This window comes from Camelus ferus, chromosome 22, assembly GCF_009834535.1.
Source record: "Camelus ferus isolate YT-003-E chromosome 22, BCGSAC_Cfer_1.0, whole genome shotgun sequence".
NCBI classification, from domain to species: domain Eukaryota; kingdom Metazoa; phylum Chordata; class Mammalia; order Artiodactyla; family Camelidae; genus Camelus; species Camelus ferus.
The window spans coordinates 2,766,808-2,791,812 of NC_045717.1; the positions used below are offsets into that span (position 1 = coordinate 2,766,808).

At 45.9% G+C, this 25,005-nt stretch overlaps 2 protein-coding genes across 8 annotated transcripts; one reads left to right on the forward strand and one right to left on the reverse strand.

The window, feature by feature from the left end:
* Positions 1-767: 767 nt before the first annotated feature.
* On the reverse strand, positions 768-4,638 carry TMED9 (transmembrane p24 trafficking protein 9). 2 transcript variants are annotated; one of them, XM_032464964.1, is made up of 6 exons: positions 4,423-4,638; positions 4,153-4,253; positions 3,093-3,218; positions 2,584-2,730; positions 2,274-2,378; positions 768-1,613 (listed from the first exon to the last, which is right to left on the reverse strand). In XM_032464964.1, the coding sequence occupies exons 1-6, from the start codon at positions 4,604-4,606 to the stop codon at positions 1,464-1,466; spliced, it is 813 nt and encodes a 270-aa protein (XP_032320855.1). In that variant the 5' UTR covers positions 4,607-4,638; the 3' UTR covers positions 768-1,463. The 2 variants fall into 2 exon arrangements, with proteins under 2 accessions (XP_032320855.1, XP_032320856.1); XM_032464965.1 differs by lacking the exon at positions 2,274-2,378 and having other exon boundaries at positions 4,423-4,635.
* Positions 4,639-4,738: 100 nt separating this feature from the next.
* LOC102509547 (transmembrane emp24 domain-containing protein 9) lies at positions 4,739-22,500 on the forward strand. 6 transcript variants are annotated; one of them, XM_032464966.1, is made up of 7 exons: positions 4,739-5,137; positions 7,878-7,978; positions 8,492-9,974; positions 10,417-10,517; positions 10,843-10,968; positions 11,509-11,655; positions 20,521-22,500. In XM_032464966.1, exons 3-7 carry the CDS (start codon positions 9,965-9,967, stop codon positions 20,770-20,772), a joined length of 636 nt encoding a protein of 211 aa, XP_032320857.1. In that variant the 5' UTR covers positions 4,739-5,137; positions 7,878-7,978; positions 8,492-9,964; the 3' UTR covers positions 20,773-22,500. The 6 variants fall into 6 exon arrangements, with proteins under 6 accessions (XP_032320857.1, XP_032320858.1, XP_032320860.1 ...); XM_032464967.1 differs by having other exon boundaries at positions 9,032-9,974; XM_032464971.1 differs by lacking the exon at positions 20,521-22,500 and adding an exon at positions 11,784-12,345 and having other exon boundaries at positions 4,755-5,137; positions 8,135-9,974.
* Positions 22,501-25,005: the final 2,505 nt, after the last annotated feature.

The window sequence follows — 25,005 nt, forward strand, 5'->3', positions numbered from 1 at the left end:
GGAGGTCTAGGTGGCAATATGAGCTCAGACTACATTCTCCTAGCAATTCAAGTAGTCCCCAAATTTGTCTCCCCTCCCCCAGCCTCTCTCACACACTGTTGGATAACCTCTCCCAAATTCATATTCAGGGGGTTCTTATACTCAAAACTTTGTTGAACAGTGGTAACATCCAAATCTCTTACCTGGGGTTCAAGGCTCTTCTAACTCTAACCAACCTTCCTTTCCAGCTTTCTCACAACCCCTCCCCCTCAACACCAGCTGAAAAAATGCTCATCCGTCTCCATTCCAGCTGTTTGCCTGTCTCTCTCAACCACCTCTGCCTTGCCTTCTTTCATCAAAATCCTTCCTCTTCTTCAAAGTCTTTGCTGAAATCTCATGCTATTTGTTAAGCCCGTCAGTATCCTCATCCCCACCAGCCCAGGGCTTTTTGTCCTTCCCACACCAGCAGATCCCTCTGTTCAATGCACACTACCTTCCCTAACTAGGCACTTCCTTGCAGCACAATTCTGTCCACCTACTGTAGAAGGCAGAGCAGTTCACAGGGGAGCTGGTGCAGAGGAAATGGTGTGAATTTGAGCACCAACCCCACAATTTACTTGTCGGATGATCTTGGGCAAAACTACCAACCAGGGAGGATCGAAAGAATGAAGTTCACAGGTGGATATTCATCTTAGGATGTGAAGTGCTTTGCCCGCTGGGAAAACTGACACTCCCTCAAACTCCTTGTGGTGTTATGCCGTTGACAGTAGAGTAACTTTACACTGGACAAGAAGTCAATTTTTTTTTTAATTGGGAAACCAATGTAACAAACTTAGACTTATTGAAAATGAAATCAGTAACTAAGATTCTGCAGGCCCCACCCCCAACCAGCACCAAAGCCTCTGCTTGGCCTGACCCGTTTCTCTAGCCCCAAAAAGAACAACCATGTGAAGAATCCGGGGTCAAATTCAGGGCCACGTTCCCACGCTGCCACCCCACTACCCCACCCTCAACACACATGCCCCAGATCAGCAGGCTGGGTCTAGGCCCAAAGGGAGAGTAGTGAGGTTCCCTAGGTGGCAGGGAATCACAGCTACATCCCAACCTGGTCAAAATCCCAAGTTAGCAAAGGAAGACAGAAGGAAGATTGGCTTGCCCACCCATGTCCCTCCCCCCAGCCACCCCAGACAACAGCCTCACATCCCTGATCAGTAACACTGTGATTCTGAGGTGTCAGTAGGGCTCCCAGTGGCTTCACCAGCCCCTGGGAGATTACTGCAAAGGGCCCAGAGCCCAGGGGAGGGAGCAACTGCCCCACCACCTGCTCAGTATTAGCAAGCCAAGCTGCTGCCTTCAGCGTGTGCTGGCCCCTCTCCCCAGAACATCCATGGCTGGGAACCAGTCCTCCTGCCAGACAGAAGTCAGTCCAGGAGGCCCTTTCTTCCCCAGCCAGAGAGGAAGGATGGCCTGTGAGGCTTGGATGGCTACACCAGCTTCTTGGCTTCAAAGAAGCTCTTGAGGTGTCGCATCTGCCAGACACCGATGGCTACGAGGATGAGGGTCTGCAGGATGGACCACCACAGCACCCGCTGGTTGGTGCTCTCACTGGTCTGCCGGAAGCGCTCCTCTCGCCACTGTGGGAGGGGAGAATGAAAGAGGAGCCTGAGTTGGTTGGGGGTCACCTGGGGTGAGGAGCCTGAGTTGGCTGGGGGTCACCTGGGGTTCACTAGAACTGCTGGATTCCCTCCCTGGAGGATGCCCCCAGGACCAACCAACTTTGCCCAGGTTCCAGGCAAGTGCCTGAAAAAAGCCATTCCACCCGGGGACTGTTTTCACCCTCTAGTCAGATGACCTCAAACAACCCACTCACTTCTCCTAAGTCTGTCTGCTCATCTGTCAGGTACGGTCCTCCCCCAGGTGCCTGGGGGAGTGGTAAAGTGGTAGTGGTATCACCCTATCAGACAGAGCTGTCCTGCAATGCTCAGAAGGGGACCCGCTCTGAGCCCTCTGCCCAGGTCACCCAAACTGCTCCTTGAAGATTGTGGGCACAGGTTGAAAATTGGTGGCTTAGGGGCTGGATCTAGCCTATGTGTTTGTTTTGTTTGGTTCATGCAATGTTTTGACAACATTTAAAACCCATAAAATTTCACATAAACAACCTGAATCTATAGCTCCTCTTAAAACCCAGAGCTAGCGTTTCTGCAAGGCTGTCCTCAGCTGGTAACATGAGCTGTTCCTGTTTAGAGAGGGCTCTATTTTACCAGTCCTTATAGTCACAAATCCATTCATCGTACCTGCCTAGCTCCTGAGTTTGAAACTCTGGTCCTGGGAGCACTGAGGACCATGGAACTAGCACCCAAGGTGTTGATATCAATTCCTGCTGTCACTTCGTGTGTCTCCTAATAAGATAATGACAGCCTCTTAAGAGATCTGTCTCCTCAATTACAAAGTAGAACCAGTAATACCCATGCCACCACTTAGCCTAACAATGCAGCAGAGACACGTAAGTCCCTTGGGTTCAAAATGAATCTGACGTGCAACTCCTGGCTAAGTGAGTGCACAGCGTCTGGGGAGAAGCCCACTGCTCCCGGCCCAACCACTCACCCGCTGGTAGTTCTGCTCTTTCTGGATCTGCTCCACCTGCTCCACCAGCTGTCGCACTCGTAGCTGCAACTCACTCAACTTGTCTTTGGCAGCAATTTCTGCATAGTCGTTGGCATGTTCACCTACCTGGATGTCCAGATGAACTCTCTGGAGACAGACAAGGAAGATAAGGAGAATCAGGTAGCCCTGCTCTGTCTTCCTGCCAGGGCCTAACAGCTGGTCCTCCCACCTTTCTTCATTTGTTCATTTAGCCAACACTGACTGAGGCCCCCTCAGTGTCCGGCCTTATGGGGCTCTAGGCCCATAGGCAAGAACAAGCCTTGGCTGATGCTTCCCCAGAGCATATACAAAGAGCCCTGCAACCATGTCCTGAATGTCCACCGGAAACCCGGTCTTATCAGAAGACACAAAATCTGACACAGTCATCTCACACCCACAGTATCACCAGTCTCCAGCCCTGACCATGGGCTAGAGGCTGAAAGCCATGAGTCCCACGTGGGTCCACTTACCAGCATGCCTCCAGCAAAAAGGGAGAACTTGGTGGAATTGGAGTGAAGACAGATTTGGTGCTCACCAGGGGTGTGGGAGGTGAAGGTGAACCTGCCTTCAGAGCCATACTGCCGGGCCAGGATGACCTGGAGAGAAGAGGCTTCAGTGAGTGTTACAGTGGGGATGGGGCTGAATGGTGCTTAAGGCAGTAAGAGCCTCAAAAGCTGACAAGCAGAGCCTTAGGCACCCTACAACACTAAAAGGTTTAGTGCTGCTTAGCAGCAGGTACCAAAAACTTGTCTTCAAACTATTTGGAGCAGGGGTGAAGAGTCTAACATTAGTCTGGCATGTGACCACACTTGGAAAGGGCTTTCTTTATTCATGGCTTGTGACCTTTCAGCTCTTTCGGTGTAATTATTTTTTTTAAGTGAAAGTGACAGCTAAAGGGTTTTGGAAGGGGAGGGTACAGCTCAAGTGTTAGAGTGCATGCTTAGCATGCATGAGGCCTTGGGTTCAATCCCCAATACCTCCTCTAAAAATAAACCTAATTGCCTTCCTCCCACCAAAATAAATACATACATACATACATAAGATTTTAAATTAAAAAAAAAAAGTTTTGGGTTTTTGGTTTCTTGGTTTTAATATCCTTATTTGTCAAAACCAAAAGCTGCTCATTCTTTTCGGAAAGTACCCTATTCCGTGAAATCCTAAAGTCTAGACATCACAGCTTTAGAGTTGACAAAATTCTTTGATTTCCAGCAGCACAATTAATCCACCCATCACCCATTACCCATTACCTATCTATAAGATAGATGAATTTCCATTTCACAGACCAGGAAAATGGCTCAGGAAAAGTAAAGGACTTGGCCGAGTCATAAAGCGGTAAGAGGTTGAGAGGAGCAGCCAGCACTGCAACAGCCCAAGGCTGGCCTGGAGTGAAAATCCAGCATCTTCCCACAACACCAATTGCTTTTACCAGTTTAGCAGATGCGGAAACCAGGAAGGGAAGTAGCAGCGCCTGCTTGGTCTGGAGCTCAAGTGCAGAGCAGAGGGCTCAGCAAGGTTCAAGGGCCGCCTCACCTTGTCCTCTGGGTCCTTCACCTCCACGAACATGCCAAGGCCGGGGGTGGCCGGCTGGTACTCCTCTCGCTGCTTGTCATACAGCTGCGTCCGGTAGTTTCCTGGGGAGAAGCGGGGCGAGCGCAATCAGAGGAGCGCGGGGAGGCGCCGCGTCCGCGGACACTGGTGCACGGCGAGGCCGGCTGCTCCTGGCTCCGGAGAGCTGACTTTCCCGCACCCCGCGCCCCCAAGACCGCGGTCTAGTCGCAAACTCTCCCCCTTCCCCCGCACCTATAACCATGGTCTCGTCGGGAATCTCCTCGATAAAGCACTTCTTTTCTGTCTCCCCGATGTGAAAGTAGAGCGCGCCTCCGCGGGCCGCGAACAACAGCAGCAGCAGGAGGGCCCGAACGACCCTACCCAGCCGCGCTCCCGGGCAGGGCCCAGCGACCCGCGCGCTCTGCTCCGCAGCCATCTTGCCCCACCTGCCCGCGCAGCCGCGGCCGGCCGCGCCACGTAGCCCTGCTGCCGCCGCGGGGCGTGCCGGGACAGCGAGTTCAGCCGGGTGGACTACAAGTCCCGAGATGCCCCGGGACGGCGGCGCGGCTGTACCTGATTGGGGCGCCGCTTCTACCTAGGACCAAATTGCGGCCCCAGAAACGAAAAATTCTTTCCGTTGACCCTCGTCGCGGAACGGCGACTGGTGATGATTATCAGTTTTTTATAGATGATGAAACTTGCGAAGTTTGAGTCACGAAGAGAATTATGAGCAGGAACAGGATTCGAACCTAGGATCCTTGATTTCCCTCGGCACAGCATCTGCCAGTCAGAGCTTCTATTTTTAAAAATTGAACTTTGAGAAAAACGACACAAACAATGCATCAATTTGTCTTCGAAAATGACACAAATACTGAAGGAGAGAAGGAAGAGGAAGAAGAAGAAGAAGTCGCCACAATATCCTTTTACCATTTTTTTGCCCATCAAACCCCAGCCACTCCTATATCTGGTTTGTATGCGCCCAGGCATTTCCCCTTATCCCCCTACAAACACGCACACTCACTTGCTTACTTACTCACTCACATTCGCGCTTGCTTTGCTGCCGAATCCCAGCCGCTACGGCTCAACTCTGGACCGGGATCTAGAACCCTAGTGGCCGGCAGGTAAAGGGGTATTTGTGGGGGTGTTGAGGCGGAACCGCTGTTTTGGAGAGTTCTGCACTTAGTGTGAGATCAGCAAAGATCTGCGTTTAGTGTCCTTCCTGGATTTTATCCGAATTTCAGTATGTTTTGGCAGCTTTTCTTCGTAGTTAGCAGTTTATAATTGTTCTACCTCAAGGCATCATAAAAGTAGGGGTTTTCTATTTTGAGTTCTCTTTATTGTTTCATTTGGCCCTAGGGAAGGAGATTCAGCGGGAATGTATTTACATTTCTCCCTCGGTGGAAAGTCTTTACCTCATTTTTCTTACCAGTAGTAATATTCCATAATATGAATGTACCTTATTTTTTTAACCATTACTTTGATGAAAATGGTTAAGATTTCTTTCCCCCTAATTATTTGCTCTTACAAATAATGCTGCAATAAAAGTTCTTGTTCATTTTTTATAAAGCATTACTGTAGGACATAGTTTTGTTGATAAGAGATCACAAATTGCCCTCCCAAAAACTTCGTACAAATTTACAACCCCAGCAACAGTTTGTTGGGAGTGCTTCCTTCCCCAAACCCTGGTCAGAGCTTCTCAAACTTTTTAATCTTTACAATATCAGTGAGGGAAAAATAGTATTTCACTATCCTTTTAATTTCTATTTCCTTGGATACTGAACATTTTTTGTTGGTCATTTGTTTTCTTCTATAAATTGCTTGTTGTGTTTTCCTCTGTGCTATTATAACTACACACTATTACTGCTGTTGTAACCACCACTCAGAACTAAATGATTACAGAATTAATAAATGATGCTTTATAATAATGCTTTCAGGTATTTTTTAAATTCAACTTTTTATATTGAGATAATTACAGATTAACATGGAGTTGTAAGAAATAATTAAGAGAGATCCAAAGTACCCATTATCCAGTTTCCCCCAGTAGTATCATTTTGCCCAAGTATGATACAATTATCACAACCAGGATATTGACATTGATATAGTTAAGACACAAAACATTTCCATCACCACAAGGATCTTTCACAATTATCTTATTATAACCACACCCACTTCCCTACCCCCCCACCCCCTCCTTAACCCCAGATAACCACTAATCTGTGTTTTCCATTTCTGTAACTTTGTCATTTCAAGAAGGTTATATGAATGGAATCATATAGTATGTAACCTCCTGAGACTGGCTTTTTTTCCACCCAGCATAATTCTCTGGAGATTTATTCAATTTATTGCATGCACCAACTGTTAGTTTCTTTTTATAGTTAAAAAAAAAAAAAGACCATTACACACAATGTATAAAGATATAATTTTGTAACATAAACAACTGAAAGAGGTGAGAACAGCGCTGTTAAAGGAGCAAAGTTTTTGTATGTTATTGAAGGTAAACTGGTATAAATTCAAGTTAGAGTATTGCAACTTTAGGATGTTAAATGGAATCCCCATGGTAACCACAAAGAAAATAGCTAAAGAATATACACAGAAGGAAATGAGAAAGGAATGTAAACGTTTCACTACAAAAAGTAATGCAAAAGATAGTAAATGCAGGAAGTGAGGAACAAAAAACTATAAGGGAAATAGAGACAACAAAATCACAACAGACTGCTAAACAACCATTAGAAAAAAAGAAATCTGGAACCTAGCGAAAAAGGTCATCTTAAACTGGAAACGAAAAGGGAACCACAGTGGGATGGGGCATGCTCCTGATATAATCAGTATAATCCAGCCCCATATCCCCAGGATGGGGGGCAAGCAACCCACAATCTGAAGGATAATTAAGTCACAGAGGCCCTCCCACAGGAGTGAGAGTTCTAAGCCCCACGTCAGGCTCCCCAGCCCAGGTTCTGGCATTGGAAGGAGGAGGAGACCCCCAAGACATCTGGTTTTGAAGGCCAGTGGGGCTTAACTCCAGGAGCCCCTTGAGACTGGGGGAAACAGACTTCATTCTCTTGGGAAGCATACACAGAATTTCACGTGCGCCAGGCCCAAGGGCAGAGGCAGTGATTTCATAGGAACCTGGGCCAGACCTGCCTGCTGGTTTTGGAGGGTCTCCTGGGGAGGTAGGGAATGGCTGCAGCTCACCCAGGGTACACAAAATGCTGGTGGTGGACATACCGAGAGTATTCAACTACATGAGGCTGACATCTTGATTGGCTCATTAGCACCCACCCAACAGCCTGTAGGATTAAGGGCTGGGAAGCCTCAGGCCAAACAACATACTGGGTGGAAACACAGCCCCACCCATCAGCGGACTTTTGGAGCCACAAACGCCTCTACCCACCAGAGGTCCAGGACCAAGCTTCACCCAGCAATGGGCAGGCACCAAATCCTCCAGCCAGGAAACCTGCAAAAGCTTCTAGTCCAGCCTCATCCATCAGGAGGCAGATAGCAGAAATAAGAAAGCAACAATCCCAAAGCCTGTGGAAGGAGTCCACAAACACAGGCCACACACTACTTTTACTACTTGGGAAGCTATGTCACCCATCCTAGCATATAGGTACTTGGCTTTGAAATCTTGCTGTAAAGTCGCTGGTGCACTCTCTCCTCACATGCATGTCCCTGCGGGCCCTAGTAATTTTCCGCTTTTGTCTCTTTAGGGGATTCCTGAGGGCAGTCTGACCACTGGACCACTGCCATGCAACAGTGTTACTGTCGGCCAGTGCTGGTCCCTGAATGTCTGTTATAGTTCTGCAATGAGGTAAGTACTGAAATTAAGTGTTTAGAAACTTTTGTAGAAATTTAACATTTATGTGACATCCAAGCACACGACAAGTTTGTTTTACAAAAGTACTGGTTCATGAGGGATTAGAAATTTTTATGAAAACTAAAAACCAAAACCAGTCCTTTGCTGCAGGCAGTGGTACTGGCAATTGCAGTTCAGGACCATGGACAGCACCTCTCTCTCTCTCTGCCTCCCCAGCCCTGAGCTATCACCCCTGCTCCCAGCTCCTGGTGAATGGCCTTGGTAAACAACTACTTCCTAAATCCAACAGATGCTTTTCAGCCCTTGTCTTAATTGACCTTTCTAAAGCGTTTGTCTTTGTTAACACATGCATCTGTTATTTTTGTTTAAAGACCATTCCCAAAGAAGGAATAAAAATGTCCCCCTAGAATTTAGCGGTGTGCCACACCGTTAAAATGAAGGGACAATTCCTGGTAGCTAAAACATATTATTAAAACACTGTATTGATATTGCTTCTTTGCTTTTCAGCGGGCTCTTAGAGGGCAGGAGACAAGTCTTATTCATCTTTGTGTCCAACATGTATTGTAAGCCAGAGTTTGTAAACCCAGAGTAAATGCCTGCCACTTGTCAGCTGGATGACCTTGGACAAGTTATTACCTAACTTCTCCTTGCCGCTGCTTCCCCAGCTGTTAAACGAGAATCCCATTAGAGTCCACCTTATAGAGTTTCCAAAATATTAATTCAGTTAGTACATTTAAGAGTGCTTAGAACAGTGCCTGGCATAGAAGAATTAAAAGTATTACTATTTTCATCCTCAATATTTTATATTGCTGAATAAAACAATGAGCATCTATTATCACCAGACACTAGAGGGTGTAGGTCTTCATCCCACCACCTGGCTAGGGCTACTGCTGTATATTGACAGTAGTTTGAATCTACACTGTCCTACTCAGGGCACCGTGAACTTTGGAATTCCTGAGATTTGCTTTTCCTGGGTCCCATCCTGTTATATTGACCCCACTCTCCCATCCCACCCCTTTCAGTTGTGTATAACCTTTTCTTTTCCAGTTGGATTCCTGCCACCTTCTGTCACCCTCCAGTCTCACTCATAATCTCTTATGTTCACACTGGATGAAGGGTCTCACCTGTGCAAGTGAGCCTGGCAGCTCCTGCCCCCCTCAGTGATTCAGCCCAATTTACCTCCTCCTCCCTTCCTGTTCCCATAATCTTTCTTCCACCAGTCCCTTAACTGGCCTACTGGCTGCTAGGCACTTCCAGGTCCCTCCACCAAAATGTCCTTGCTCCCCCGTTGCTCAGGGAGATTTTAACCGTCTTTCAGAGCTTGAATCAAATTTATCCCTTCCATAAAAGCCATTGTATTTCTCCCTCCCTTTCCTGAACTACTACGTCAGCCTCTGAACCCTAGAGAGCTTCTCTGCAGTTCTCATTCCGTCTCACCTACATCAGTTCTATGCTCCTCGAGGTTCAGGTCCAGGTCATAAACTTCCCACCTGCCCACACTCTCAACACCCATCTCGGGCAGCCGCTCTGCAAGTTTCAGAGGGCAAGCCCTTTTCTCTCTCTGAGGCTATTACTCCCATCAGCAGGATGAGGCTAAGAGTACCTGGCTCCCTAGATTTTATTAAGCGAGGCGGGGCAGGGAAAGCGCTCGAGAGAGAGCCTCACGAGTTTGGTGGGGGCTCCCGTGGCCCTTCAGCAGCGCGGGTCCGTGGGAACGCGCCTGGGGCGGAGCCGCGCGGGGGCTCCTGGGAGTTGTAGTCCGTGCCAGAGTTCGCAGTCTCCGCATGTCCCGCACGGAGGTGGCAGACTCGCCTGGGAAGGTGGCGAGGGCCTGCGGGGAACCGAATACGGGCAGCGGGACTGGTCCTGCCACTGCTGCTGGGCCACCTGCTGGCACTGACCATCGGCGGGGGCGCATTCTACCTCGAGGTCCGCGAGCTGGAGGAGAAGTGCTTCATCCAGGAGATCCCGGATGGCACCATGGTCATAGGTGCGCGCGCAGCCATTCTCGGCCTTGCCCTCCCCGCCCAGAGTCCTGAGTGGGGATGGGGATGGAGCTCCGCGAGATCAGCTCAGGCCCGCACCTCCCCTCTGCTCTCGGGGATGGGCTTGGGTGGGAAATGGGTGCACAGGAGTGTGGCCAAAGCATTCTCTCCCTTGCCTGTGCTGAGTGGAACTGGGGGCACAGAGGAGACAAGTCTGATCCAGATCCGGATGACAGCAGAAAAGCGGGGCTGGAGAGTGGAAGAGAGAGGCTGAGGACTGGGGTCACGCTCCCGCAGTGAGATGCCTGGATCTTCCTGTTCCTCCCTACCCCTACCCCCCACCCCTTGCCCTGGCCCTCCGTGACTCCAGGAGGTCCCGAGCGGAAAGCGGTGCGGGGTTTGGTCATGGGTGTGGATGGGGCTGCATCCAGTCTACCTCTCCATTAGGTAACTACAAGACCGAGCTATACGACCCTGCTATGGAAAAGTACCAGCCCTCCCCTCAATGGATCAATTTGTTCGTGTTTGTGAAGGACCCTGAGAACAAGGTGAGGTGGGCCTGGACTCCTTGCCGCCCCCCGGGCCTCCAGCATCAATGCCTAGTCCTCTCTAGTTCTCCATTTCTCAGAGGAGGGCCCGTCTCCTCACAGACAGAAAAGTTGAAGGAAGGCCATGCTCTCTGCACACTGTAGAGTATCCTGCATTGGCCATCCTGGGATCTGAGACTTTTTATTCCACTGATGCCATTTCTCTTACACCCTCCCCGGTGGGCTGGCCTGTGGAGGTCAGGACCTGGGATACCCCCAGAGTTCCTCTCCTAGAAGCAGGTTTCCGATAAGCTTCTCTGTGCTCACTGGAGGCTGCTTCCTCTAGAACCTGCTGTCCCATCAGTACGGCCCTCAGGGCAGCTTCACCTTCACCTCCCAGTCCCCTGGAGAGCACCAGATCTGCCTTCACCTCGAATCCATCCGGTTCGCCCTCTTCTATGGTGGTAAGCTGGTGAGTGTGGCAGGGGGAGGTCCACTGACCTGGGGAGCTCAAGGTCTCAGTCCCTGGGGTGGGAAGGTTGCAGCGGGTGGTGCCTCTTGAGGAGGGCTGGGCTTTCTATGAAGGACAGCTCCTGAAGGATGAGAGGGGACCCAGGATGGAGTCACTCTGACTTAAAATCCTCCCTTAGCTCCCTGACATCCCAGCATAAGGACCAATGTGAAATTCAGAGCTGTTCAGCAGCACAATGCTCCCAGGCTCTTCATTGCCACCTCCCACTGACACAGAACTAGCAGCTGCCTGCCTCAAACACTGAGTCATACCTCTGTTTCTTTGCACATTTGGTCCTGTCCCTTCTGTCTTTTGGACGTGGACTTGATCTGGGGTTTTGATACCCAGAGCAGGGCTAGTCCCCGCCTCAGTGAGTGTGAAGAACTGAACTGCCCACTTTAGTTCAATGTCAGGCCCAGACTGGGGTGTGGAAGCTGGGTTTCTCGCAGGTGCATGGAGCTGAGCTCCCTGACCCCCATCCTTGGTTCCCCTGCTCCCCAGGCCATTCACTTGGACATGCAGTTGGGTGAACGCACCAATGATTATACAGAATTTGCGGCCAATGACAAGCTGACCCTGCTGCATCTGCGCATACAGAAGCTGGTAGAACGGGTGGAGAAGATCCAGAAGGAGCAGGAGCACCAGAGGGTAAGGGGTGGGCTGGCGCAGTTGAGACAGAGGATGTGTAACCTCCCAGGGACTGGCTCTTCCGGCTCCTCCCCTGGGGGGCGGGGATTCATTTCTAGCCGGGAGCCTTCTCCGTTCTCCCCTCCCAGTGGCGAGAGGAGCACTTCCGGCAAACCAGCGAGAGCACCAACCAGCGGGTACTGTGGTGGTCCATTCTGCAGACCCTCATCCTCGTGGCCACTGGCGTCTGGCAGATGCTGCACCTGAAGAGCTTCTTTAAAGCCAAGAAGCTGGTGTAGATGGGCCCCAGAGACCAGAGGCCTCGCCCAACTCACTCCCCTTCTGCTGGCTGATGGGAAGTGGCCTGGCCCGGCCTGTCTCTTGGCTTCTCCCACCTCTCCCAACCCTGAGGGACTTCCTTGTTACTGCAGGGGAACAGAGGACCTCTTTAATTTGGTTTCTCATTAAGGACTAGGGAGAGGATGGGTTCTAGCTAGAGACACTTGGGTGGGAGGAGCTGTAGGCTCCTTTGTGGTTCTGTGATGCTGAGCAAGAGAGAGGGTGAGTGTGCGCCCAACCCCCATGTTAAACAGGATGGATGAACCATCCCAAGATGGAGAAATCATAAGAGTGAATATAAATTATAACTGTCAAGCTTTCTGACCTAAATATATATTGCCTCCAACTCTGCAGTTCATTCTATGTGTCCAATCAGATGTTAACATTTGAAGCCCTCCCTGCATTGATGGGGGACTGATTCCAAAATGTATGGGGTGAAGGATGCTTTGCCCCAGAAGCCTTAGCAACATGTAGCGCCTTTTCCAGAAAAGTCCAATTCGGGCCCATCTTTTGGGTAACCCAAGTGCTGGTGGCAATCCTGTGCCTCTCTCTCTTTCCCTGGGATCTGATCAGGTTTACATGCTATCCCACCCAAGTCAGCTGGACTGTTGGGTTCTTCATGGAGTCTGAGGGCACCTCTGTCTTCCTGCTATTTTTCAGTCGACTTGTGTCTCTCTTTATGATGCCATTGGCTAATCTCTTCAAGAGATGCCTATTTTTGCAGTATTCCAAGTCACTGTTTCCATTATATTCAGCATTTCCCATAATGCAGCCTTCACAAGTGCACACAGGTGTAGATGCCCCCATTGCTTCTGCCTGATCTAGGCCACATTCTTCCAAGCCCTGTGCTGGTTGCCCTGTTGGAATAGAGTCATCTCTCATGTGAACTTGACATTTTCTGTTATAGGGAAATTCACTGCTTGGCACCCTCAAGAAAATCAAGTCCAAATCATCAAGGCCAAAAATATCAATAAGGGAGACTCTCCATGGGGACAGGCAGCTATGATAGCCCCAGTTTTTAGTCCCTGAGATAGACTCACCCTCCCTGGGATACTCCTGAGGGATGACTGCAAGACTCAGGGTGCTACTCACTTGAGAGTCTGGCCACATTGGCCTCTGAAAATATGAATGAGACTGAAGGCTGGGGGCAGGGACCACTGGAGAGTGACCTCTGACCAGAGAATGTGACCTTGGGGTCACTTCCCTCATTGGAAGGTGGGGGTGGGGAGGGTGCTTTGCTCTCTGCTGCATGGGAAGCACAGTGATCCAGATGGGGACCTTCTTGCCCATGGAACCTGTGGCATGACACCAAATGAGGCAGGGTTAGGGTTAGGGTTAAAGTTTTAAGGAAGCTCAATGAGCTGCAAGAAAACATAGAAAGACAATTGAACAAAATCAGGAAAACAATACATAAATAAAATGAAAAATCTAACACATAAAAGAACCAAACCAAAATTCTGGAGCTGAAGAATACAACGAGTGAAGTGAAAAGTGCAGTAGAAATCATCAACATCAGAATGGATCAAGAAGAAGAAAGAATGTGGAGTTAGAAGTCAGGACCTTTGAAATTATCCAGTCAGGGAGAACAAAGAAAAAAGAATGAAGAAAGGCTCTGTGATCCATGGGATAATATTAAAAGAAACGATTTGCAAATCATTAGAATCCCAGAATGAGAAGATGGGGTGGGGGGGCAGAAAAGTTATTTAAAGAAATAATGGCTGAGAACCTCCCAAATGTGGGGAGAGATTTGGCTATCCAAGTTCATGAAGCTCAAAGGTCACCAAACAATTTAAAGAGATCTTCTCTAGGACATATTATAATAAAATTGTCAAAAGTCAAAGACAAAGAGAAAATTTTATAAGGTGCAAGAAAAAAAAGAAGCTTATAACTTATAAAGGAACAGTCATGAGGCTATCAGAGGATTTCTCATTAGAAACCTAACAGGCCAAGAGAGAGGGGGATGATATTTTCAAAGTGCTAAAAGGAAGAAACTGCCAAGTGGGAATACCATATCTGGCAAAGTTGTCCTTCAGAAATGAAAGAGAGGTAAAAACTCTCCCAGACAAAGCTGAGGGAGCTTATCACCACTAGACCTGTCTTGCAAGAAATGCTGAAAAGAGTCCTTCAAACTAAAATGAAAGGATGCTAATTAGCAACATGAAAATATACAACATACTGACAAAGGTAAGTACATAGTCAAATTCAGAATACTCAAATACTGTAATGTGGTGATATATTAACCATTTTACTATAAAAGTTTAAGGACAAAAGTGTTACAATAACTATAGCTATAATAATTTAATGAATACACAATATAGAAGGAGGTAAATTATGACATCAAAAACAAAAGGAGGGAGAAAAAATAGAATTTTTGTGATTTAAGTTGGTATCAGCATAAAAGAGACTATTATAGCTATAAGATGTTTTAAGTAAGGTTAATGGGAACCACAAAGCAAAACCAATAGTAGATACACAAAAGATTAGCAGAAGGGAATCAAAGAATAATGCTACAGAAATTTAATTCACAAAGGAAGGCAGCAAGAGAGGAATAAGAGAACAAAGGAGCTATAAAACACCCAGAAAACAACAAGATGGCATTAGTATGTCCTCACATATCAATACTTACTCCAAATGTAAATGGATTTAATTCTTCAATCAAAAAGCATAGAGTGGCTGGATAGACTTAAAAAAAAAAAAAAGACCCAAATACATGCTGCCTAGAGGAGACTAAGGACACACTTAGGCTCAAAGTCAAGGAATGGAACAAGATACTCCATTGCAAGCAGAAAGGAAAAGAGAGCAGAAGTAGCTATACTTATATCAGACAAAGTACACTTTAAACCAAAAACTATAACAAACAATGAAGAAAGTCATTATATAATGATAAAGAGGTAAATATTTTCATCAAGAAAATGTAACAATTGTAGGGCCCAGGGGGAGGGGGAAAAAAGAAACTATAACAATTGTAAATATATATGCATCCATTACTGAAGCACCTAAATATGTTAAGCAAACACTAACAGAGCTGAAGGCAGAAATAGATAACAATACAATAATAATAGGGGACTTCAATACCCCACTGTCAACGATGGCTAGATTATCCAGAAAGAAAATCAATTAGGAAACATTGGACTTGAACTAAACTTTAGACCACAGGAACCTAAAGTGAGTGCTTAGCATGCACTGAGGTTCTGGGTTCAATCCCTAGTACCTCCATTTAAAAAATTAAAAATTGGATAAAATAAAAAGGAAAAATCTCAAATAAACCATCTCACTTTATACCTCAAGGATCTAGAAAAAGAAAAAAAAAACTAAGCCCAAACTTAGCAGAAGTTAGGAAATAACAAAGATCAGAACTAAAGTAAATGAAATAGAGACCAGAAAAACAATAGAAAAGATCAACAAAATGAAGAACTGGTTTTCAAAAAGATAAACAAAACTGATAAACCTTTAACTAGACTAAGAAAAAGAAGAGAAGAGAAAAATAAATGAAATCAGTACTGAAAGAGGAGGCATTACAGTTGATACCACAGAAATACAGAGGATCAAAGAAACTACTGTGAACAATTACATGCTGAAAAACTGGACAATTTAGAAGAGATGGATAAATTCCCAGAAATATACAACCTACCAAGATTGAATCATGAAAATATAGAAAATCTGAACAGACTAATAGCAAGTAAGGAGACTGAATCAGTCATCAGAAACCTCCCAACAAAGAAAAGCCCAGGACTAGATGATTTCCTGGTGAGTTCTACCAAACATTCAGGGAAGGACTTATACCAATCCTTCTCAAACTCTTCCCAAAAAATGGAAGCGGAGGGAACATTCCCAAACTCATTTTATGAGGCCAGCATTACCATGATACCAAGGCCAAATAAGGACATTACGAATCAAAACCATGATGAGCTTTACCTCACACTGTTAGAATCTATAATCAAAAGATAAGCGATAACAAGTGTTGCAGAGGATGTGGAGAAAACGGATCCTTGTGCACTGTTGGTGGGAATGTACACTGGTACAGTCTCTAAATCAGGATGGAGGTTCCTCAAAAGATTAAAAATAGAACTACCATATGACCCAGCAATTCCTCTTCTGGATACATATTTAAAGGGACTAAAATTACCCTTTTATTACCCTAAAATTACCCTCTGCCTTGGAGAGATACCCACACCCCCCATGTTCATTACAGCATTTTTCACAATAGCCAATACATGGAAACAATCTAAGTGTCTATCTACAGATAAATGGATAAAGAAGATGATATGGACACACACACACAAATATTATTTAGACATAAAAAATAAGGGAATCCTAAAAAAAAAAAAAAGTAAGAGAATCCTGTCATTGCGACAACGAGGTGAAACTTGAGGATGTTACGCTAAGTGAAAAAAGCCAGACAGAGAAAAACAAATACTGTGGGATCTTACTTGTATGTGGAATCTAAAAAAGCTGAACTTAATGAAACAGAGAGTAGCCAGGTATTGTGGGGTGCAGGGAATGGGGAGATACTGGTCAAATGATACAAATTTTCAGTTATAGGAAGAATTAGTTCTGGGGATCTTATGTACAGTATGGTGACTACAGTTAACAATACTATATTGTGCACTTGGAATTTGCTGAGAGAATAGATCTTAAATGTTCTCACCATACACACACAGACAAAGTTAGCTATATGAGGTGATGGATGTGTTAACTTAATGTGGTTAGCATTTCACAAAATATGCGAATGTCAAATCATCACACTGTGTACCTTAAACTCACACCAAGTTATCTGTCAATATATCTCAATAAAGGTGGAGGGGGGAGAATTGTAACCTTTTGGACATCAAAGGATACCATCAAGATAGCAAAAAGCCTTGAGTCTGGTGTGGATAGAACATATAAAGAATTCTTCCAACTCACAACAAAAGGACAAACAGTCCAATAAAACTAAAAATGGACAAAGGATTCAAGTAGAAATTTCTCCAAAGAAGATAACAATGGCCAACAAGCACATAAAAAGAAGCTCAGCGTCATGAGTCATTAGGGAAATGTACATCATAGCCACGTGCAATGCCACGCCACACCCACTAGAATGGCTATCATTTTTTTTAACATTTTTTATTGAGTTATACTCATTTTACAATGTTGTGTCAAATTCCAGGGTAGAGCACAATTTTTCAGTTATACATGAACATACATATATTCATTGTCACATTTTTTTTCCTCTGTGAGTTACCACAATATCTTGTATATATTTCCCTGTGCTATACAGTATAATCTTGTTTATCTATTCTACATTTTGAAATCTCAGTCTGCCCCTTGCCACCCCTTGCCCCCTTGGCAACCACAAGTTTGTATTCTATGTCTATGAGTCTGTTTCTGTTTTGTATTTCTATTTTGTTTTGTTTTGTTCTTAGATTCCGCGTATGAGTGATCTCATATGGTATTTTTCTTTCTCTTTCTGGCTTACTTCACTTAGAATGACATTCTCCAGGAACATCCATGTTGCTGCAAATGGCGTTATGTTGTCATTTTTATGGCTGAGTAGTATTCCATTGTATAAATATACCACATCTTCTTTATCTAGTCATCTGTCAATGGACATTTAGGCTGTTTCCATGTCTTGGCTATTGTAAATAGTGCTGCTATGAACATTGGGGTGCAGGTGTCATTTTGAAGTAGGGTTCCTTATGGATATACGTCCAGGAGCGGGACTCCTGGGTCATATGGTAAGTCTATTCCTAGTCTTTTGAGGAATCTCCATACTGTTTTCCACAGTGGCTGCACCAAACTGCATTCCCACCAGCAGTGTAGGAGGGTTCCCTTTTCTCCACAGCCTCTCCAGCATTTGTTAGAATGGCTATCATTTTAAAATGGTAACTAACAGGTGTTGATGGACATGTGGAGAAGTTGGAACCCTCACACAGTGCTGGTGGGAAATGTAAACAGAGCAGAGGCTGTGGAAAACAGTTTAGCAGTTTCTCAAAAAGGTAACATGGAGTTACCATATGACTCAGCAATCCTCCTCCTAGGTATTTATTCAAGAGAATTTAAAGGATATGTTCGCACAAAAACTTGAACCTCAATGTTCATAGCAGCATTATTCCTAGCAGCCAAAAAAATGGAAACAACCCAAATATCTATCAACCAGTTAATGGATAAACAAAATGTGGGATATCTGTACAATGGAATATTAGTCAGTATTGAATGAATAATAATGAAGTACTGATATATATTACAACATGGATGAAACTTGAAAACATTAAGCTAAGGGAAAGAAGCCAGACACAAAAGGCCACATATTGTATGATTTCATTTCTATGAAATGTCCAGAATAGGCAAATCCATAGAGAGGAAGTAGATTAATGGTTTCCAGGTGCTGGGGCTGGGGAGTAATGAGGAGTGATGGCTTAATGGGTGGGGCTGCTTTTTGGGTGCTAAAATGTTCTGGAATTAGATAGTGATGATGGTTGCACAATATTGTGAATATACTAAAAACCACTGAATTGTACACTTTCAAATGGTTAAGATGGTGAATTTTACGTTATGTGAATTTTATCTTAAATTTTAAAAACCTATGCATTCATTACGATACCAAAACAAATGACATGAGTAATAAAGGTAATAGAACCAGGAAATAAAGGTAACAGAACCAGGAAGTCAGCCTGTTTCCTGAGCATCGGCAATTAACAGGAAAGAAACCAACCTTTCCTGAATAAACTGCTTTCCAGGACAACCAAACAGCTTTAATTGATAAGAGAAAGTTCTTCCCTAGAAATGTTCCAGGTAATAAATGTGAAAGAAATGATGTCAGAAAAAGAATTAGAGAGGAATCACTCCCTTGCCACCCCTAGTAGCAGTAACTGAGTCAGGCAATAGTCAGTGGATGAAGACACTGGGTGAGAGGCTGATGGGAAACTTCACAACGGAGGATTCAGACTAAACCCCTGGATCCATCATAGCCTGTCTCAAAGGTGGGACAGAACTTGTGCCTCCAGATGGATTGCAATATGCTGCCCACAGACCACTAATGAAGTAATCTTGCTATGGAGTTGAACCTGGATCTGATTAAGCCTCTTGGGTTTATTTCCATTAGTAGGTATTCAAGAAATCAAGGTAAAAGTTAAGTGACATTCTAAAGAAGAATATAGACTATCTTTGTTTGGATCTCCTAGAAGCACAGTTTGACAATAGGACTCTCATGCAAGTGCTCTCAAAGGAAGCCTGCAAGGAAGTAAGGGGAGGGAGAGAACAGGGGAAGAAGTTAAGGAAATGAGTGCTGTCAGCTGAAGTCTAGACTCTGCCTAATCCCCTGGAAAGCTCTGGAGCGTGAACACCACTACAGTGTTGTCCCCTCTCAGGTCCAGGAGACTACATTTCAGCACCCCTGTATCAGTCAATCATGGCTGCAGGCCATGGTGAAGAGGGGTAGCTCCGGTTGGCCAAGAGCAATTTTCTAGAGACAGTTCTCCTGAGTAGAGGGCAGCTGTGAGCCCTTAGCAGCCAACATTCACTGCAGCCATACTGTCTCCCACAGTGGCTGCACCAAATTACAATCCCACCAACAGTGTAGGAAGGTTCCCTTTTCTCCACACCCTCTCCAGCATCATTTGTGGATCACCATTCTGATCCATGTGAGGTGATACCTTATTGTAGTTTTGATTTGCATTTCTCTGATAACGAGCAATATTGAGCATCTTTTCATCAACCATCTGTATGTCTTCTTTGGAGAAATGTCTGTATAGGTCTCTTAAGTCTGTTTTGAGGCACAGCAGTCTCCTTTTTATTTTCAATGACTTTATTTTATTTTTTATTTTCAATAACCTGCTGATACTGATCGTCCTGTATAATAGCTCTCAATCTGTTTGTCTGCATAGTAGATGGTGTTGCTGCCCCACCCAGATTCCCTTTACTGGCAGCCACTATGGAAAACAGTAGGGCGATTCCTCAAAAAACTCAAAATAAGAGTTACCTTATGATCCAGGAATCCTATTCCTGGGCATACATCCAGAGGAAACTCTAATTCGAAAACATACATGCACCACAATGTTCGCAGTAGGGCTTTTCACGATAGCCAAGACATGGAACCAACCTAAATGTCTGTCAACAAATGACTGGATAAAGAAGTTGTGGTATACACACACACACACACACACACACACACACACACACACAATGGAATACTACTCAGCCATAAAAAAGAATGAAATAATGTCGTCTGCAGCCACATGGGGGGCTGACAAATATCATACTAAGTGAAATAAGCCAGAAAGAAAAAGACAAATACCCTATGAAACCACTTACATGTGGAATCTAAAAAAAAAAAAAAGACACAAATGAACTTATTTACAAACAGAAACAGACTTAACAAACATAGAAAACAAATTTATGGTTACCAAAGAGGAAAGGTGGGGGAGGGATTAATTCAGAGTTTGAGATTATTCAATCTAGAGAATGAGTCCACTGCTGTATATCTGTACGTTTGCAGGAATAAATGAGTGGAGGAATGAGACCTGGTCAAACATAGCCTTTGACTCACCACGCACTCTTTTCTGGTTCCAGGAATGTTCTCAGACAACATGCTCCCTCTGCCTCTCTGTGACCCTTGGGAACAGAAGAGTAGACGGTGACAGCAATGAGCATCTGCAAAGAGGGGTTCTTAACCGGACTCCCAGCTCGCTCTCTCCAGCTCTCCTCCCACCCCTGTTTGGCCTCCCTCCTCACTGGCCCCCAAGACACGCCACCACCCCAGGAGCCTCATCCCTTCCCTGCCTACCTGAAGCTTCCTCCGCATGGCATAGAGACCCTACTTGAATCAGTAGTCAAATCCTTCCTTGGAGGCTGCAGAGCAGGGCCCGGGGCTCAGCGCCAACGCACTCTTACTTAATCCCACCTGCCCCTCCCTGAGCAGCCCTGCCTGGCTGGAAGGGTCCTGCTCTCTACCGGCCACAAGCCTCACAGACGGTGTCCATCCCTCAATAGAAAAAAAAGTAAAACTGGAAGCAGGGCCTAGAGGACTCAGGCTGGAGGTTGACGGCTATGGAGGGAAGAAGGAGGAGCAAGGAAGTGCCCGTGGGACTGGAGGATGGAGAAAGGCTTCCAGACTGAGCATTACAGCCCGCAGCAGAGGGGAGAAGAGCGTGAATTTCTCTAGGTTCCTACCTTCCAGCCTTTTGTTTACTTTTTTTTAAAGCACTTGTTTTGTTTTTTGGGGGGAGGAGGTAATTAGGTCTGTTTGTTTGTTTGTTTTAATGAAGGTACTGAGGACTGAACCCAGGACCTTGTGCATGCTAGGCATGCGCTCTACCACTAAGCTAACAGAGGAGTGCTGATCGAGGGGCTGGCCCTAACCTTGACTGTGCGGTACAGATGACTAAGACTCTCTCTTGGGAGAGGAGCTTCCAGTGGGCTGGGAGAGACATATACATAGAACTATGCCTGGGAGTCAGGGCTGAAGAACTAGGGAGTGAATGGTGTGCTGTTGGCAACCAGGGGAGGCACAGAGGTAACCATCCACAGCAGGTGAGCCCTGGAAATCTCCAGGCCTCAAGCAGAATGCCAGAGCCACAGCCCCAGAACTTCTGGAGTGGTGAATGAGTAGTGCAGGGAGGTAGATGAGCCCAAACAGGATCTCAGAGGGTCAGCGGGGCAGAACTGCAGGGAGGGGCAGCAGCACTGGGACTCAGTACCAAGAAGAGGCTTAGGACCAGGGAGGATGAAGGGGCAGGGGCAGTAGGGGAGGGGAGTCAGGATTCAGTTAAGCTATGAAAGGCTGCCCGGAGGACAGCAGTAGGCATCTGGGGGCTTGGGGATAGGTGGAGAACACCAAGCAGAGTGGGTCAGAGGCCAAGTAGCCTAGAGAACCAGCTTTAGAGGCTGAGCTGGAAAACACAAAGCTGAGAGCCCTGGGGATTGTGACTTGAGCTGTTACCAGCTTCTAACAGTCTCACAAACAGCTCTAGGCCCCTCCAGGTCCTAGTGCTCCAGAGAGCACTGTGGGCCCCTGCAGAGTTTGTATCTACCTGGCAGTTGGACACAGACCCCACAGGGGCCCCAAACAGCACCAGGTGGGAGATGACTGTCCCAGTAACTGTCCTAAGGGCCCCACCCTGATGGAGAGCTCCGTGTCCCCATCTGCCTAGAACCTGGTCCAGCCTGGCCAGGTCCCTGTTGTAACTGGAAGGAGATGAGGCAGAAAAACCCAATGTTGACTTCAAACGGGAGCAAACACATTGCCAAGAGTTTTATAGCCATTGCTCCTTTATATGAAGTAGTATTTCTGCCTTTCTATAAGATAAAAATGTTTGCTACCACTTTATAGAGACAGCTGGACTTTCTCCAAATTCAGAGGCAATGTTTGGCGTAGTCTGACTTAAAATATGAGCTATATTATACACTTGAAATTTGATTTTAGAGGTATCCAGGCATTTCATTTATTTTTACCATTATAAGCTGGAGTGTGTGGGCGGGGGACACCCCTGTAAAGACTTCAAGTGAGATTCAGAAATGTACATTAAGTTAATTAAATTACGTTGAACTTTGCCTGCATTTTACAGGAGGGGAGGGAGTGGTGGCTCCAAATCTTCATTGCTTCCTCCCAAGCAACTGCTTTTGGTCCTCTGTTTACTGGAATGACATACTAGAAAGGAATCCTCATGACTCGCTGTCTGCCTCGTCCCCCAGACCCACCAAAAACAGCAAAGAAAATGAGAAACAGCAACTCTCTGCCTTTGATTAAATGAGGGAAAACCTCAAACTCCAGACTCTAAGATAAATAAGGAAAACTGCTAAGGGCAGGGAACACTGGGCCATCCAGGGAGACCTTCAAGGCAGGGCCAGTGCAGGCCAGACCCGTGCAGGTGGATGGCCAGCCGGAGGGTGGGGAGAAAACAAGCACTTTTGACCCAGTAGAGTGGGAAGAGATAAGGTGCTGGGGAGATAAGAGGTCACATGAAGGACGTGGCAAACAGCTACCTTGGCTAACATGGGCAGCAGGGAGGGACTCCAGAGGAGGGAGCAGCTCTGAAGCTGCCTCTCTTGCTCAGCTCAGCAGAGAAGTCAGCAGCCCAATGGCACACGCCTGTCCAGGGAGGCATTGGCATGAGATAGTGCAAACACCCTGGCTCCTCCCCAACACATCCTTGTGAAAACAGCTCATCCAAGAAGATTCAGCCACAGAATGACTAGGCAAAGTACCTATACTGTGTGGGGGGTGGGGGGGATAGAGGAAAAATAAAGGAGCAAGTGAAGACCATCTCTCAAAAAGATTTTGTCACAGATAAGATGAGCATCACGAGCCAAGATTTTCCCCAAGAACTCACAGAATCTATGAAAACCATCATCTCCATCATGCAAGGTCGCAAGGCTGAGATGGAAATGACAGGACAGCAGAAAGAGATGAAAAGATTTTTTTTCTAGGAGAGCTCAGGAAAAAGAGGGGGAGGAGAATTTGACTATGACCGAAATAAAGGCCACACATGAAGCCACGAGGAGGGGACGAGGTATTGTGGATAACAATCAGGGACAGATAGGAAAAGATAAAGAAAATTAAGAAAGATGAATTGAAAAAGAACAAATAAGGAAAAGGGTTAGAGAAAAATGGCAGACATAGAACAAAAGAGATCTGCTAGACACATAGTTGGAATCACTGAAGAAACAAGCAAGAGGGAAAAAAAGAAATATTCAAAAATGATTCAGGTAGTGGGGAGGGTGTAGCTCAAGTGGCAGAGCACATGCTCAGCATGCACGAGGTCCTGGGTTCAATCCCCAGTACCTCCTCTAAAAATAAATAAGCCTAATTACTGCCCCCCCTCCCGGCCAAAATAAAATAAATAATACAGTAATAAATAAATATTTTTTTAAAAATGATTCAGGTACTGGAAGGAACCCATCCATCAGCTGATGAGTAGAGAAGCAAAATGTGGTCTATCTATACAACAGAACAGTGTTCAGCCATAAAAAGGAATGAAATTCTTGTATTTGCTATGACATGGATGAACCTTGAAAACGTTATTCTAGGGGAAAGAAGCCAGACACAAAAGATCACATCTTGTACAATCCCAATTATGTGACGTGTCCAGAATAGGCAAATTCACAGAGACAGAAGCAGATGACTGGTTGCCAGGAGGGTGGAGGGAACGGAGAGTGACTGCTATTGGGAATGGGGTTTCTTTGGGGGATGATGACAATGTTCTGGAATTAGACAATAGTAATGGTTGCACAACCTTGTGAGTAACTTGAAAACAGCTGACTTGTATACCTTAAAAGGGTAGATGTACGAAAATAGTGTGTGGATTTTATCTCAATTCAAAAAAAAAAGATTTAGATGAAAACAAAAGGCAAATGATTCAGGTAACTCTTGCAAAATAGAAGAAACTGTGAATCCATAGATTAAAACGGGCACCACACCATAACCCAGAAAGAGCTCCCACACATCAGTCAGCACTGAGACGTCGCCTGCAAAGACGCTGAATTTCAAAGATAAAGCAAAACTCACAGCTTCCAGGCAGAAAGGAAACAAGCACACAAAAATCAAACCACCTGCAAGGGGCAGATCAAGCTGTCGTCAGAATCTCCCAAAAACTTCCACTGCCAGCAGATAGTGCAGCAAGGCCTGGAGAGTCATCGAGGAAAAAAAATGTGACGCAGGAATTTCCTGCCTTTCTCACACAGCTTCTAGGCACCAGAGAGATGTTTTTGGCATTTCAGAACTCGTGAGGAGCCTGCTAGAAGCTCACCACTTGCAGTGGGACCTGCAGCATCAGCCTCACCTGGGAGATGCCCTCAGACACGCAGACTTTCAGACCCTGTCCCAGACCTACTGAACCAGAAGCAGCAGTTTGACAAGATGACTCTTAGGAACATAAAAGTTGGAGAAGCACTGTCCTAGAAGACAATTTTCAGCCAAAGACAAACAGAAAAACTAGCCGTGACAGCAGCAAAGTCAGTGGTGAGTACTGAATGCATTTAAATGTACAACTGAGCCAAAAACAAGCAGCGATTTTGGTTCCAGAAAAGGAACATAGAAACAATCAAAGAAACTGTCTT

Coding starts and splice junctions, on each gene's coding strand:
- TMED9 (XM_032464964.1), bottom strand. CDS start 4,606: ATGGCTGCGGAGCAGAGCGCGCGGGTCGCTGGGCCCTGCCCGGGAGCG. Junction 2,379..2,583: donor AAGAGCAGAACTACCAGCGG/GTGAGTGGTTGG, acceptor TTATCTTATTAG/GAGACACACGAAGTGACAGC. Junction 1,614..2,273: donor CAAACTCAGGAGCTAGGCAG/GTACGATGAATG, acceptor CCCCTCCCACAG/TGGCGAGAGGAGCGCTTCCG.
- LOC102509547 (XM_032464966.1), top strand. Junction 10,518..10,842: donor TGAAGGACCCTGAGAACAAG/GTGAGGTGGGCC, acceptor TGCTTCCTCTAG/AACCTGCTGTCCCATCAGTA. Junction 11,656..20,520: donor AGGAGCAGGAGCACCAGAGG/GTAAGGGGTGGG, acceptor TTCTGGTTCCAG/GAATGTTCTCAGACAACATG.